Source organism: Ascaphus truei, chromosome 6 (assembly GCF_040206685.1).
Source record: "Ascaphus truei isolate aAscTru1 chromosome 6, aAscTru1.hap1, whole genome shotgun sequence".
NCBI lineage: Eukaryota > Metazoa > Chordata > Amphibia > Anura > Ascaphidae > Ascaphus > Ascaphus truei.
This window is the reverse complement of record NC_134488.1, coordinates 20,720,935-20,736,049: the sequence shown is the minus strand read 5'-3', so window position 1 is coordinate 20,736,049 and position 15,115 is coordinate 20,720,935. Positions and strand designations below refer to the sequence as shown.

Here is a 15,115-nt window from a genome sequence, read left to right as displayed (position 1 = left end):
AGAAATTCCAAGCACATTAAACAACAGGCAGAAGCTATTTGAACTTTTTGAGAGGAATATACAACATCTATGCTCTAAGAAAACAAAAAGGAGAGCGCCTTTTAGGAAGTGGAATTGTCATTTTTTTTAAATAGAAAAGAAAAAAGGTAGACGTCACGCTTGGGTTTTGTAATTAAAAGGAGTGGTACTCCTTTTTATGGAAATGGTACCCAATACCATCACACTTTATATACTGGCAACGCGTTATACAGTCATCTTGGTTTACGTGTAGACCGGTATCACTTTAAATAAATAGATCCTTCTAGTCAGTTGAAAAATATATATTTTGTCTGCATTTTCACAAGTAGACTGTGTATGTGTGTGTTATGGGATAGCCAGACCTGTATTTCCCAATAGGTCCCGGTCTAGGACGGCAAAACCAGGGGAGGTGGGGGGCGGCGGCGGCATCTTGGCATCGCGCCACTTCCATTTGCTGCCCCCGGAAGGTGCTCAGTCACCACCCTCCTCCAGCTTTGCAGTGTCATTTGACATCATGACGGCCCGTTGCCTTGACAATGGGTCGCCACACGGCGTGGGCTCATTTGACGCTGCGACACTGGAGGAGGAGGGCGGCGGCAAAAAGGTGAGTGCCTAAGGGCACACAATTTGTGAAACCGGCCCTTTGGTTAACACCACGTGGTAAATAGGGCCCTTTGTGCTTTTTATGGTGGTTGTTGGCTTTCTTCGTTCTGTGTGCTTTCATCTTATATTTACAGCATCAAAAAGGGTGGTGCTCAAATGGTAAAACACGGATATAAATACAACGAGGTAAAAAACATATCTGAATTGTCTGTCTGCAAGCAATCCTGTGCTATGTGTATTTGTAGTTGTAGTCTTTAGTCTTTAGTCTAGTCTTAATTAAATTAACTTACACTAACACTTAGGCCCAGGGCATGGTTACTGCTTGCTTGCTTAAGCGTGCTCTCGCTTGCTGCTGCTTGCCACTGAGCCCCTACAGCCGCAATTAAAGCGGCTTTAGTAGGGGCTCGCGCATGCTTTCCGTTGCTTGCTGAGGCGCGCTTGAACAGAGCCGACAGTGAAATTTTAAATTCACGCGCTGACTCCGCTCACGTGATGCCTCAGCATCCAATGAAAGGACGAGCAGGGAAATGTGAACGGGGGTACTTATTGTCTGGCGCCAGCGGAGTGTGTGTGTGTGTGTGTTGATGTGCGGTGCGGTGATGTGCCCCCTTCTGCTCGATCCCTGTGGCTGTCAGCCTGCGGGAGATGGAGGGGGCTTGCGCCGCCGGGGGGGGAGCGGGTGATGTGTCCCCCTTCTGCCCCGATCCTTGTGGCTGCCTCCCTGCCCGCACGGGAGATGCAGGGGTGTTGCGCTGCCCCCGGGGTGAGCGGGTGATGTGTCCCCCTTCTGCCCCGATCACCGTAGCTGCCTCCCTGCCCGCGCGGGAGATGGAGGGGGTTGCGCGGCCGCCGGGGGGGGGGGAGGGGTGAGGAAGGGGTTGTGTCCCGGAGCAGTGGTGGCAACAAGGTGGTGTGTGTGTGTGTGTGATTATATATATATATATATATATATATATATATATATATATATATATATATATATATATATATATATATATATATATAATATATATGTGTGTGTATGTATATATATGTGTGTGTCTGTGTCTGTATGTGTGTGTGTGCATGTCTGTGTGTGCATGTGTGTGTGTGTGTGTGCATGTATGTGTGATGTGTGCATGTGTGTGTGTGTGTGTGTGTACCAGTGTGTATGTGTCTGTGTGGTGTGTGATTTGTGTATGTGTGCATGTGTGTATGTGTGTGTATGTGTGTGTGTACCAGTGTGTATGTGTCTGTGTGGCGTGTGCGTGTGTGTGCGCATGCGTGCATATATTTATCAAAGCTGCACAATGTTAATACTGTAAATAATTTATTCTCACATGTCTTTTTTTTTAATTTTTAAAATATTATATAATATACACACACATATATATATATATATACACACACACACACACACACACACATACACACACGTTCCCCAGTGACACGCAAACACACAGACCACTTCCAAGTGACACACACACACACTGACGGATACCAAGTGACACACACACAGTGATACCCGCCTCCCAAGCGCTTGCTGTCTCCTCTGCCAGGACAGCAAAAAGCTCCTGGTAGAGCGAGCGCCAGCACCTAAGCGCTTACTATGTCCGAGGCCTTAGGCCTTGGTCCCGCTGCGCTCGTTGGCGCGGGCTGCCATGTCGCGAGTTCCCCACCAGCAGGGGAATCCTCGCGAGCCGGTCCCGGTCCCCACTGGCGGCACAGCTGACTACACGCTGTGGCGCGTCAGCCGCTAGGAGACACAAGAGAATGGTGTTTCCTAGCGTTGACGCGTGACGTGTGTGGCTGTGAGCCAATGGGGAGGGGAGGCTTAGGGAGGAGGAGAGGCTTCGGGGAGCGGGGAGGAGTGTGGAGTGAAAGCAGGTGAGTGCCTGTCTCTGTGTGTGTGTCTGAGTGCGTGCCTGTCTGTGTGTGTGCCTGAGTGCGTGAGTGCCTGCCTCTGTCTCTGTGTGTGTGTGTGTGTGTATGAGTGCGTGAGTGCCTGCCTCTGTGTGTGTGTGTGTGTGTGTGTGTGTGTGTGTGTGTGTGTGTGTGTGTGTGTGTGTGTGTGTGTGTGTGTGCCTGCGTGTGTGTGTGTTTAAACTTACCCTCAGCAGCTCCAGCCCGAGTCCGTGGAGGGAGGGGGGGGAGAGTAGCGGGTCCCTCCGCTCAAGCCACGCCCCCCCTCCCTGTCAATCCTCCCACTCCCGCCCACCTCCAGCTCCGGCTCCCGCTCCCTACAGACCGCATATCGCGGTCTGTGTATCTCAGCGCACCGCCTGTCTGCAGTGCGGGTGCGCTGACTCTGGGAGCGGGGCCTTAGCCTTAGGCATGACAAGACCCTGTTGAAAAAACCATCTCTGTTAATATGCCTCACATGTGCTAATTAAGACGGTTGGGCTGAAATAAATTCAGCAGCCCTAGCTGTGAAAAGCAGCCCAAGAATCAAAGTGGCCCAGTTTTAAGTGGCATGGTCGAGTTTAACAGGGAGTTCAACAGGAGGGAAACAAGGGGACTACAGAACACCTACGGACCCTCAATCCTGGATGTGAACTACGCTGGAAAGGTGGACATTTTCTATCCCAGACCACACATCTCAGCACTAAACTACTGCTGCCATGATGCTGCTACTATTTATGTTTGCTCTGACCTCGCTTCTTTTCAAAATACACATTTCTTTCTACCAGCCCCACGTCTCCAACTCTATTCATATATCTCCATCTTCTTTACCCCTCAATAAAAAACACCCACACAAATCCTCTATTCACACCCTCTATCTCCTCCTTCCTGCTGCTTGGGATCTCCCCTAAGCCTGAAGCCAGACATACACACCTGATCTTACCTACGCCTCCCTGCCATCTCTTCCCCTTTAATGGTGTTAACCTTTTCATTTAACACCCATCTACAGCACTTATTCCCTCACCTGCTGTCTCTGTAAGTTTCCCCTCAAACCTCTTAGATTGTAAGCTCTTCGGGGCAGGATTTCCTTTCCCATTGTCTGATTTCTGCTGCACTTATTGTATTTTTAAAATTCCCTGTACTGTATTCTTTGTGAAGCGCTGAGTACACTTTTGGCGCTATATAAATAATGACATACAATCTTTTTAATATATAAAATCGAAAGGTTAGTGCTAGATGCGGTGAATCTGATTGGTCCTCAGCCTCTGGCCAATCAGATTGGTGGCTCTGACGTCACCCAACTGACACTCTCTTCCCCCTCGGCGACACTCACACACACTCACACACTCACACACTCACAGACACACACACACACTCTCTCTGTTCTCTCCCCCCCATCACACTCACCCTCACGTGCGCCGCCCTGCACCGGCTCACGGACGGAGGGGAAGCGCGGCGCGGCCCTCCTGCCCCAGCCGCCAACGCTCACTTCCCTCCCTCCCCGGCGCGCACTTCCCTCCCTCCCCGGCGCTCACTTCCCTCCCTCCCCGGCGGGGGGACAGGCAGTGGGCAGGCAGCCTTCCTCCTGCAGCTGCCTCGCGGCGCCTAGTGGCTAAGATGGCGACGCACAGCGGACAGGCGGGGGGTGGTATTCAGTCAGGAGAGAGGGGGGTGCTATTCAGTCAGGAGAGAGGGGGGGGGGCAGAGGGAGTCAGGAGAGTGGGGGGAGAAAGAGGGAGTCAGGAGAGGGGGGGGAGATTGGGAGTCAGGAGAGGGGGGGGGGGAGAGGGGGAGTCAGGAGAGGGGGGGGAGAGGGGGAGTCAGGAGAGGGGGGAGAGAGGGAGTCAGGAGAGGGGGGAAGAGGGAGTCAGGAGAGGGGGGGGAGAGAGGGAGTCAGGAGCGGGGGGAGAGGGAGTCAGGAGAGGAGGGGAGAGGGAGTCAGGAGAGGGGGGGAGAGAGGGAGTCAGGAGAGAGTCAGGAGAGAGGGTGGGGAGGGAGTCAGGAGAGAGGGGGGGGAGGGAGTCAGGAGAGACGGGGGGAGGGAGTCAGGAGAGAGGGGGGGGGAGTCAGGAGAGAGCGGGGGGGAGGGAGTCAGGAGAGAGCGGGGGGGAGGGAGTCAGGAGAGAAGGGGGGGAGGGAGTCAAGAGAGGGGGGGGAGGGAGTCAGGAGAGAGGGGGGGGGAGTCAGGAGAGAAGGGGGGGAACCCTGAACAGCTGGGAAGAGGGGGGGAGTTGAGACGGAGGATAGGGGAGCCAGAACATTACATCACGGGCAACGCCGGGTATATCAGCTAGTACAATATAAATATATACACTGTGAACTATAAACATGGGTGTTAAAACTGTTCGAGTGAGAGAGAATACATATGAGAGAACACTCCATAGATTAATAAAGTAACAACAATTTATTTTAAAAAGCAGTTGGGTAGACAGTAGTCACCAGCTGGTTCCAGCAGGTGAAGAAGTGAGCAGCCGTTCTCTTATGAGCAGCCGTTGCTTAGTGAGTGTACTGTATACAGAGTGAGACACACTGGATACCCCCCGTACCCACAGGAGGGACATTACCAGCCCTGCATCTCGCTGAGACCCTGCGACGACTCGTCTTCAGATGCTGGAAACGGCTGGTGACTGTTGTCCACCTAACTGCTTTTAAACTTCCCACACTCGTGCGTGCCACTTGTGCTCCCTTTTATAAATACATTATTATGTATTACGCTATGGAGCACACACTCTCTTTTTAGATTCATTTCTCGATGTGGTTTTGTCCACTTGAAACCTGCCAGAGTCCCTGTAGCGTAAGGTTTCCGACGGGTGCCTTATCCGACGGCACATAATGCAGTCCGCCGGACGCGTTTTCCGACTACCAGCATTTAACTCTGTGTTCAGGAGACACGTTGCAAAGTTTCATGTGACCCTTCCAGATTGTAACTGTTTTCATGTTTCTCTTTTAATGTTAGAAGAAATAGGGTGTGTGAAGATCCCAGACTGTCCAGTATTCAAACAGTCCCTCCTGCATCCCCAATCTTTCTCCCGCGGTCAAAAACAGGGCCAACTAGAACGCATGCATACATAAAAGAGAGCGCAAAAACAAAAAGGGGGGCTGTCATTTTTTTAAATACCACTTTATGTAAATTACGAACAATACATTCACTTACATTACAAATAATAAGATGGTACCACGCTGGCGGGCAGGGATATCGTGGACAGCGTGGTACCATCTTATTTGTAATATAAGTGAATGTATTGTTCGTAATTTACATAAAGTGGTATTTTAAAAATTACAACCCCCCTTTTTGTTTTTGCGCGTGTGTGTGTGTGTGTGTGTGTGTGTGTGTGTGTGTGTGTGTGTGTGTGTGTGTGTGTGTGTGTGTGTGTATATATGTATGTATATGTTCTCTTTTAATGTTGCCTGTTAAACCCACGAATCAGGTGCAGGGTCATAATGAAGGCACCTGGCCTTATCCCTCCATTAATGTTTCCGTGTTGTGGCATGAGGTGTAAGGCCGTGTTTATAGTGGCCGCACGCGACGGAGCGCGACGGAGCGCGACGGAGCGCGACGTCACGTTCGCATGTTGCTCGCGGAACCTGTACTGAGGTCTGTGGCGGAGGCGTATCACGTGAGCGGTCCGCTCTCATTGGCTGAACCGCGCACGTGACCCGGCTGTCGCACGACAGACAAAATTGTTTGTCTTGCCGAGAATCGCTCGTGCGGTCGTCGCACGCTCTGTAGACGGCCTCATACAGAAGAGCCGTGTTGTTCACGCCGCGCGCGCCACTATAAACGCGGCCTAAAGGTGGAGACCCATAGTTGGCGCTATGGCTAAGAGTTCCAGTGCAGAGTTCTAGGGGGAATTCCAGCCGGAGCTGGTTCCAGCCAGTTCCAGTCAGAGCCAGTGGCAGTTACAGCAGGTCCCAGAGTTCTGGGCACCTGTGTGGCAGTTACAGCAGGTCCCAGAGTTCTGGGCACCTGTGTGGCAGTTACAGGCCCCAGAGTTCTGGGCACCTGTGTGTCAGTTACAGCAGGTCCCAGAGTTCTGGGCACCTGTGTGGCAGTTACAGCAAGTCCCAGAGTTCTGGGCACCTGTGTGGCAGTTACAGCAGGTCCCAGAGTTCTGGGCACCTGTGTGGCAGTTACAGGCCCCAGAGTTCTGGGCACCTGTGTGTCAGTTACAGGCCCCAGAGTTCTGGGCACCTGTGTGGCAGTTACAGGCCCCAGAGTTCTGGGCACCTGTGTGTCAGTTACAGGCCCCAGAGTTCTGGGCACCTGTGTGGCAGTTACAGGCCCCAGAGTTCTGGGCACCTGTGTGGCAGTTACAGGCCCCAGAGTTCTGGGCACCTGTGTGGCAGTTACAGGCCCCAGAGTTCTGGGCACCTGTGTGGCAGTTACAGGCCCCAGAGTTCTGGGCACCTGTGTGGCAGTTGGGGTCTCTGAGGCTAAACACTGCGTGGGAGCAGAATGGGGAAAACTTCCTCACGGGGGTCCCCGCACCTAGGTCTATAGGGTGTCCCCAGTTACCCCAGGTGGGCGTGTACGTTTTCTGTACTGACAGTTGTGGATATCATTTCCCCCCGCCCCCCCCCCCCCCAATAAATTCAATTTGATCCTCTCTGTTGTTCTCTGGCGAATTGATCCCTGGTGTGATAGTCCTCGTCTCCCGTGACAGGCCCAGCTGACACACGTCACTAATTACAGAGACCTACACTGGAAGCTGATGGGCAACGTGGGCAGTTTGGCCCAGCTGGTCTCTTCATTATCGCTGCTTACTAACTGCTAATGGCAGCGAAGGACAGCTGGGCACATGTGGTCTGTCACTGCTACTATTATCAGCACATACTGCAATGCAGGGGTGCTCAACTCCAGTCCTCAAGCCCTCCCAACAGGTTTTCAGGATATCCCTGCTTCAGCACAGGTGTCTCAATCAGCTCCTGCTTCAGCATAGGTGGCTCAATCAGTTCCTGCTTCAGCACAGGTGGCTCAATCAGTCCCTGCTTCAGCACAGGTGGCTCAATCAGAGGCCCAGTCTTTGACTGAGCCACCTGTGCTGAAGCTGGGATATCCTTAACCTGTAACGCAGTCGTTTCGACTTGACCTCTGGGTGTAATTGCTCTGCTCGAGCCTTCCATTCTGTCTGTTTATTGCCTTCCATGCACTCATTACATTGTTACTAAACGAACTCTCCTTTCCCCTCTATCCCACCCTGCTGCGCTTATACCATATGGCCCCTGTTTATACCCTCAAGGGTGCAGATTCGGCTGTATACGCTGATGAAATAGTTGCAAGCTATTGACTGATTCAGGCTTCTTGAATACTCATGAGCAGAGTTGGGAAACCACTGTACCTCTAAACCTTCATTTCATCTTTCCCAAGCTCATGTGTTATCCCCCTTTGCCAGCAATGCATTGCTAAGTGGTTACATTGCTTCATGCCATTTTTCACCCAGTTTTGCAATATCCTGACATGAGCGGATTGCATAGCAGCCGGGAAACCCACCCGCCCCAGCAACTGTCTATAGAGTACTGTGCATGTCAGGCACGCTCTGCCACTCTCAGGGGTGCAGTGTTCAACCGACCGAGACAGAGTTCTTATTCGATTTCTTAAAATACATATTTTCTTCTTTAAATATCACAGAATAAAGAAAACAAGCCAAAATCGGTCAGCTCGGCCAATCGGAGGTAATGTGCCAGAAAGGGGCTTTGAGGTGTCCAACCCGGGGGTGGCTGCACGAGTTTATCTTAAACCTAAACCTAACTAAAAATGATGTGCCAGCAATGCACTTCCAGATTATTAGAACAAGGGGCACTTCTGAAGCATAATTAAAGCCTTGGGACCCAGCTTAACCTGTTGCATGCTAGAGGAGAGCAGCACATTTCAGAGCACTGTGTTGTAGGCTCATATCGCAGTAAAGGGGTACTATTACAATTATATGGGGGGTTTGGGTTTCTACCATAGCCTCAGCTGTTTCACTTTGGATGAATTGGCTACTGTCTCAACAAATTGCTCATGTTAAGGTATCACAGGCACAAAAGTGTGCCACGGTTAACCCCGTTATTCCAAGGAAAGGGAAATCCTGCCCCTTTGTGAATCTGAGTTTAACCTCTTTCTGTGGTTTAGATCCCCCAGCGGGGAAAGGGTGAATGGGGCAAGGCAGGAATTTCGGTCCAAGTGCGACACCCCAGCACTGAACTTTTATTCTTAGACTCATGAGCCTGGATGTGCCTCTGAGGGTGTCAGACGTGTCCTATACCTTCCAAATTGCTGTCAATAATGTGGTGAAAGGGGGATACGAGTCTATGTCTCGCCGTCCCCTACAGTATGTCTGGGCATGTCTCACACATCTATGTGTCTGCTATATGTCTCGCTGTCCCATATGTCTGAACAAGGGACACTTTTTTTCTTTAGACCAGCAGGTGTCTTCATTTTGGGGTATTTCATTTGACCTAGATTTAACCCATTGGACATATCACTGCAGTTAGTCCTGAGTGGGATCATCCCATTAAAGGGATGGCCTCACTCAGTTCAGATTTTATATCTCCCATAATAATGACAAAACCTGGCGAGACACTATCTGTATTGGTGATTGTGGAGGTAGATCCTATTCCAAGGGATGCCCTCTATCACACAGGGTGGATATCATAACCTCTCACTTCCTTCCCTTGTCTTTTATGTGATAGATTGCATCAGTAACCCAGAAGCCCTCCAACTGAATGTGTGGCTACAAGCCAGAGCCATGGAGAAATCGGATGAAAGGACTGAGGTGGTACTGCTGGCGACTGGCTCTTTCAACCCAATCACTGTTATGCATCTCCGGCTGTTTGAACTAGCCAGAGACTATCTGCATGGGACAGGTATGGTGGCATAGCTGGTCATCTTGTGGCGTTAAAAGGAACGTGTAGCCTTTCCTTACCAAATAAAACTCAGAATAGCAATCCCCTCCAGAATACATGTAGAACTAAGTCCATATCATCTTATGGCACTCATTAGAACCATGTCTTTTGGGGCTTAGTATCTCGAGAATTGCAAGCACATACTCAACATAGGGTGCAAAGGAGGTCTGCCATTTCTAAAAGTATCTGTTGTTTTAGCTGAGCAGTGTGTGTTATGGCTTTACAGTCCCTGTGGTAAATGTTCAGGAAGTCCTACATTAATTATACAGGGGTATCAGAGGTTCGTACAAAAAGGCTTCTTTACATACAGTATCCATATGGTTTTAGGAATGTCTCATACACCCCCTTCCTAACTTGCTAATTCTTTAACTAGAAGAGTGGGGTTTTATTCAAACTGGGTAACATTAAGAGAAACAAGATGAATATGTCTAATTTTGTATCCATCTTCATCCAAAGTGATCTAGTTACATACTGTAGAACCCCGAGCTCATTTCGCCCTTTGCTAGCAGTGAGGGACAGGGTTGGTACAACTCCGGGTTTGACCCGGAGACTACTGGTTTCAGCCCGGTATCTCCGGGCTACGGGTTTACCTAGAACATCTCCGGGTGGCGGCATCTTCCCCTGCAAATCCCGTTCACATGGCTCCGTGACGTCAAATGGCGCCCTATTGCCATGACAACGGGACGCTATGTGACGTCACACAGCATCGCGCCTCGGCGTCATAAGACGGCCTGTTGTCATGGCAACTTGACGCCGCACCGTCACGTGACATCCCGTTGTCTTGGCAGCGCACGCCATTTGACATCGCGGAGCCATGCAGACTGGACTTTGCAGGGGGAGATGCCGCAGGTAAGAGAAATAAATATATAAATAGATGTAAAAAAAAATTATTGCAAAAAGTCTCCGGGTTAGCCTTCAATAGAAGATGGCAACCATGAGTGGGGAGTTTTAGATACCAGTGGGCATGGCTCTTTTGACTCAATAAAGTTAATTTGAATAGCGTTTTCGTCTCTTCTATTTCTGTATTAAGCAGCTGTAAGAAGGGACACAGGGAACCTGTTTCATTTGAGCCGTTATGACTGTATCCAGCTGCTTTATACAGATAGGCTGATGCTTGCCTCATGTCCTCACACAGGAAAGTACAAAGTGGTTAAAGGCCTCATTTCCCCAGTGGGCGATGGGTACAAGAAGAAAGGACTGATCAAGGCCTCTCACCGCTTAACCATGGCAAACCTGGCTGCCAAGAGCTCCGGCTGGCTGCAGGTGGATCCGTGGGAGTGCTCGCAGAAGGAGTGGGTGGAGACTGTGCTAGTGCTGAGGTATCTGTGCAGAGGGAAACGGAAAAGGCAATGAATAGAATAACAGGGATTCTTTTAAACGCTGCTCCTCTTCCAGGGATGGTATCCGGTATTCTTTAGGGTAGAAGGAACCATTGTGCCTGGGTTAGAAACAATGTTTCTAGAGTCAGTAGAAACAACCACATCAACAAAGAAAACCCGGCATCGGAAGACGTCCAATGTGCCTTTTGTCTATAGAATTAAAACGGATATGATACACGTCATGAGACTGGACTACCTTTATCAGAGAGATGTTTGTGACATCATAAAGCATTTTGTTGCAAATTGAGAAGTTGTTGGGTCCTCCCAAAAGAGCAGATGAATTGGTTTGATGAGTAGCATCCAGTTTGCAGATTATAATGTTATTTTACTGAATTAGAATAAGCAATAAAAAGCAGAGATTTATAATATGCCATGTCGGACGGTGACTTATTTTCTGGGTTTAGATGTAGCCGAACATTTCATGTCACATCCAAGTTTGCTTTCAAGGCACCGACCTTATCATATAGAACAAAATATGTCCCAAGCGCATCAATACGTGAAAAGCAATGTTATGTGGTATTAATATTAAATTGGTGATTTATACTAAATAAAGCTAAAACCACAAATGAGCACGGTGGTATATTGTGAAAGTGAAACGTAGTACTATAAATGTGTGAAAAAGAGAGATGTTTTAACCAAAAAACACCCCAATTACAATTGTGACAAAGAAGTAAAAAGGAACACTTCTCTTAGAAATGGAGGGTCTGCTGCTGTACTGAAGAAGCTGGGGTCGGCCAGCTCACTAGAGAAACAAAACAAGAAGAAAGCGCAAGACCCTCATAGTGTAGTATATACAAATAAACCGTTTATGATTTAAGGTAATAAATGCACGTACAGAACAAAAAGATAAAATGAGCATGTAGGTATAGTAACCAATGAAAGGGCAGACCCTCCCACAGCTGCTGCACCAGGTCACCAAAGGTTTCCTCCTCGGATCAGGATCTCCTGGGTACTGCTTGCCAAGTGACCTGGAGTGGAGACAAGCAGTACCCACCCAGGAGATCCTGATCCGAGGAGGAAACCCTTGGTGACCTGGTGCAGCAGCTGTGGGAGGGTCTGTCCTTTCATTGGTTACTATACCTACATGCTCATTTTATCTTTTTGTTCTGTACGTGCATTAATTACCTTAATCATAAACCAACCTTATCAGCTTAAATCTAACCATCAGAAGCTATACACACCTACAGCATAACCACTGTTGGTTCGTTGATTTGATGCACAAGCGGGCAACTCCAGTCCTCAAGGTCCGCCAACAGTTAAGATTTGAAGGCTGTCCATGCTTCAGCACAGGTGGGTCAATCAGTGGTGGCTCAGTCATGACAGCCACCTTTTGCTGATGCAGGGATATCCCCAATACCTGGCCTGTTGGTGGCCGTTGAGGACTGGCCACCCCTCATTTAATATTGGTTTGTATATAACGCAGAGCCGTCTATTCACTGCGGTGCTCTGAGACCTTACTGCTTCTTCATAACAGGCATTGCCAACAGAACCTTGCACACACTGAGAGTGGAGGCAGCCAGCAGAAGAAAGCTGCATGCAGGAGGGGACACAAGAGGAAGAGGGATAACAGCTGCCAGGACGTTCCCGACTACATGTGCCCAGAGATCAAAGGTTACAAATAAGAGGGGAACGGGACTGCACAGGAGTAACTGAGCAAGATGACCCATTCTGTATACCCACCTCATCTTATTAAGCAGCTCTGTAGCTATTGCGGTCCTGCCGTATATATTTGGTCTGGCACGAGGGGGTGTTTTGGTCCTTTAGGATATTTTTTCTCAGTGGGAGTCCAGCTTGCGTTTATTGTTACTTTATAATGCCATTTTAACAGGATTAAGAAGGGACCTTATCCAAAGGCTTCAAAGAAGTTTGTCCTGTTTTTGTACCGTCTTTCATCAATTAGAAAAACAAGTCCACAAATCTTGGAATGCATTGCAAAAGGAGATATAAATAAAATGGAGCCTTTCTCTAGCCTTATCTAGTCCCCTTGTAAATGTAGTCCTAGCTCCACCCGTGCTGAGTACTCTATCTGCAAGAACCTTTCCAGCCTTCCTGATTTCCAAACCTTTTGTGTTTTCAGCCGTCCCTCAGGTGAAGCTTCTCTGCGGGGCGGATATGCTGGAGTCCCTCGGTGTCCCCAACCTGTGGAAGCCTGAGCAAGTGTCTGAGATTGTGTCCTCCTTTGGCCTTGTCTGCATCACCAGGGTCGGGAACGATGCTCGTAAGTTCATCTATGAGTCTGATGTCCTCTGGAAGCACAGGCACAACATTCATCTGGTGGAAGAGTGGATCACCAATGACATCTCCTCCACGAAGATCCGCCGTGCTCTGAGGAGGGGGCAGAGCATCCGGTACCTCGTACCCGAATCCGCGATGGAATACATAGAGAAGCACGACTTGTACAATGAAGAAAGCGAGGAAAAGAATGCTGGGCTTAGCCTTGAACCTCTAGTGAGAAACACCCAGGTCTCTCATCAATGATACCCACTAGTGTTGGACTGGGTCCTAATTTAAAAAAAAAAAACGGGTAACGGGTACCCGACCAAAATTAAATGATCTACCCGGTTGGCACTTACTTGGGGGTGGAGGAAGACGGAGGCGACATCTGGAAGGTCAGCAGCGGTCCTGTGGCGGTGGCAGCATCAGCAGTGTGTGTTCAGCCAGCACAGGAGCTGCAGGACTCCATAGCAGTGTGAGCTGGGGAACCACGTGACCGGAGCAGGAGCAGAAGCGTTCCTATTGGACAGCCTGCTGTCCAATAGGAATGCTCCTGCTCCGGTCATGTGGTTCCCCAGCTCACACTGCTATGGAGTCCTGCACCTCCCGCGCTGGCTGAACACACACTGCTGATGCTGCCACCGCCACAGGACCGCTGCTGACCTTCCTAGATGTCGCCTCCGTCTTCCTCACGGGTCTTCCTCTCCTTCCGTCGATGACAGCAGGTAAGTGATGATGTATTTTTCAGCTACCCTGACATTACCCGACGCTGGGTATTACCCGGGGCCGGGCCCACTTCTCTGTTGCCGGGTCCGGGTAATGTCCGGGTATCTGAAAACCTGCTGGGTACCGGGTAATTCCGGGTACTCGGTACATCACTTATACCTACTTTACTATGAGGGTTGCCACCTGGATCCAAATAATTTGATAACATTTAGCTAGTCCAGGTTTTTATAATTTTGGATGAAAATAACTTGCAGTTTCAAGATGCTAATTGTGTCGTAGGAGCAACATTCCGTGTTAGAGAGGTGACACTATGTGCTCATTTGCATGTCATTTCCCAGAATCCCTGGCTGCAGTGGAAGCACTGCATGCTAAAAGATAATGGAGAAAAGCAGGGCTGCAGACTTGTCTGGGACATGTGAATGTGCTCACAAGTGATATTTTTATTTGCTGTACGCTGAACGGTGGAGGGTTGTTGTCATTTTGTTACACACCATAACTTATATAATGTGTGTTAGAGAGGTAACCTCAGTCAGTTGTTTTTGAAGGTGCAATCCCATCTGTATTCGCTTTCCTGTACATTTTAATAAAGGATAGCACCTAAGTTGGGGGTTGCCCTTAAACATGGTCATACTTTTAAGGTCCCTGAAGTAGGTCTTTATGTTACATATATGGCTGCAGTGTATCGGGAATACCCTGTATTGATAGGATTGCATCTTTAAAGCCTCAGTGACATTTACCAACACACGCTGCAATAAAGTAAAAGCACTCGGACATGCAACACATTCGCTAACATTTTTTTATATTCTTGAATTAGAATGTGCGTCATACGTTTTGCTAATTTAACCCTTTTATGTCCCGGAAAGGCCGCGGCCATCTTTCTCATCATGGGATTGGCATTAGAGGAAATAAGCAATGAGCATGTTCCCTGAATACCATATGGACCCCTGGAGGGCCGGCCATTGTGACACTCGGGGAACATCATAAGGGCTAAGCCTAATGGCGAAAACCACCAATGTCACAGAATACATGACTGGGTCGCCATTTAAAAAAAAAATTTTATTCTTTCCTGGTGGGTCTATGGCGCAGTGACAGCACCGCAGCCAAGACTTCCGGAACATGACTTTTCCCTTGACGGCGGTCAATCACTACCGAGCAGGAACATAAATGGCACCCCAGAATCCATATAGTGCTACTGCGGTGCCCTATGAGGGCGGCAGGCAGGAGGGGGGGGGGGGGGGGCAGAAATCTGTTGGCAGCTGGGCCCAGCATTCTCTTGTTCCGCCATTTCTTTCATTAAATGCTAGTTGGGGGCTCATTTCTAAATGAAAGAATGCAGCAGTGAGGTTAAAGCAGCGGTCCCGCTTAAAATGCGTTCTTTTATTCTTATCTGAAGTGGGAGGGCTTCCCTG

The 15,115-nt window shown here is 49.3% G+C and overlaps 1 protein-coding gene across 5 annotated transcripts in view; it reads left to right on the top strand.

The window, feature by feature from the left end:
* NMNAT1 (nicotinamide nucleotide adenylyltransferase 1) overlaps nt 1-13,396 on the top strand; it is a 79,485-nt gene extending 66,089 nt beyond the window's left edge. For 3 of the 5 annotated variants that reach the window (XM_075603557.1, XM_075603558.1, XM_075603556.1), the window contains exons 2-5: nt 9,175-9,348; nt 10,523-10,706; nt 12,241-12,377; nt 12,844-13,396. In XM_075603557.1, coding sequence (XP_075459672.1) covers nt 9,175-9,348; nt 10,523-10,706; nt 12,241-12,377; nt 12,844-13,244 — 896 coding nt within the window. In that variant the 3' untranslated portion in view covers nt 13,245-13,396. Of the gene's footprint in view, nt 1-8,131; nt 8,176-9,174; nt 9,349-10,522; nt 10,707-12,240; nt 12,378-12,843 lie in introns of all 5 variants that reach the window. The other 2 variants (XM_075603560.1, XM_075603555.1) reach the window with 1 other exon arrangement.
* The last annotated feature ends 1,719 nt before the right edge of the window (nt 13,397-15,115 follow it).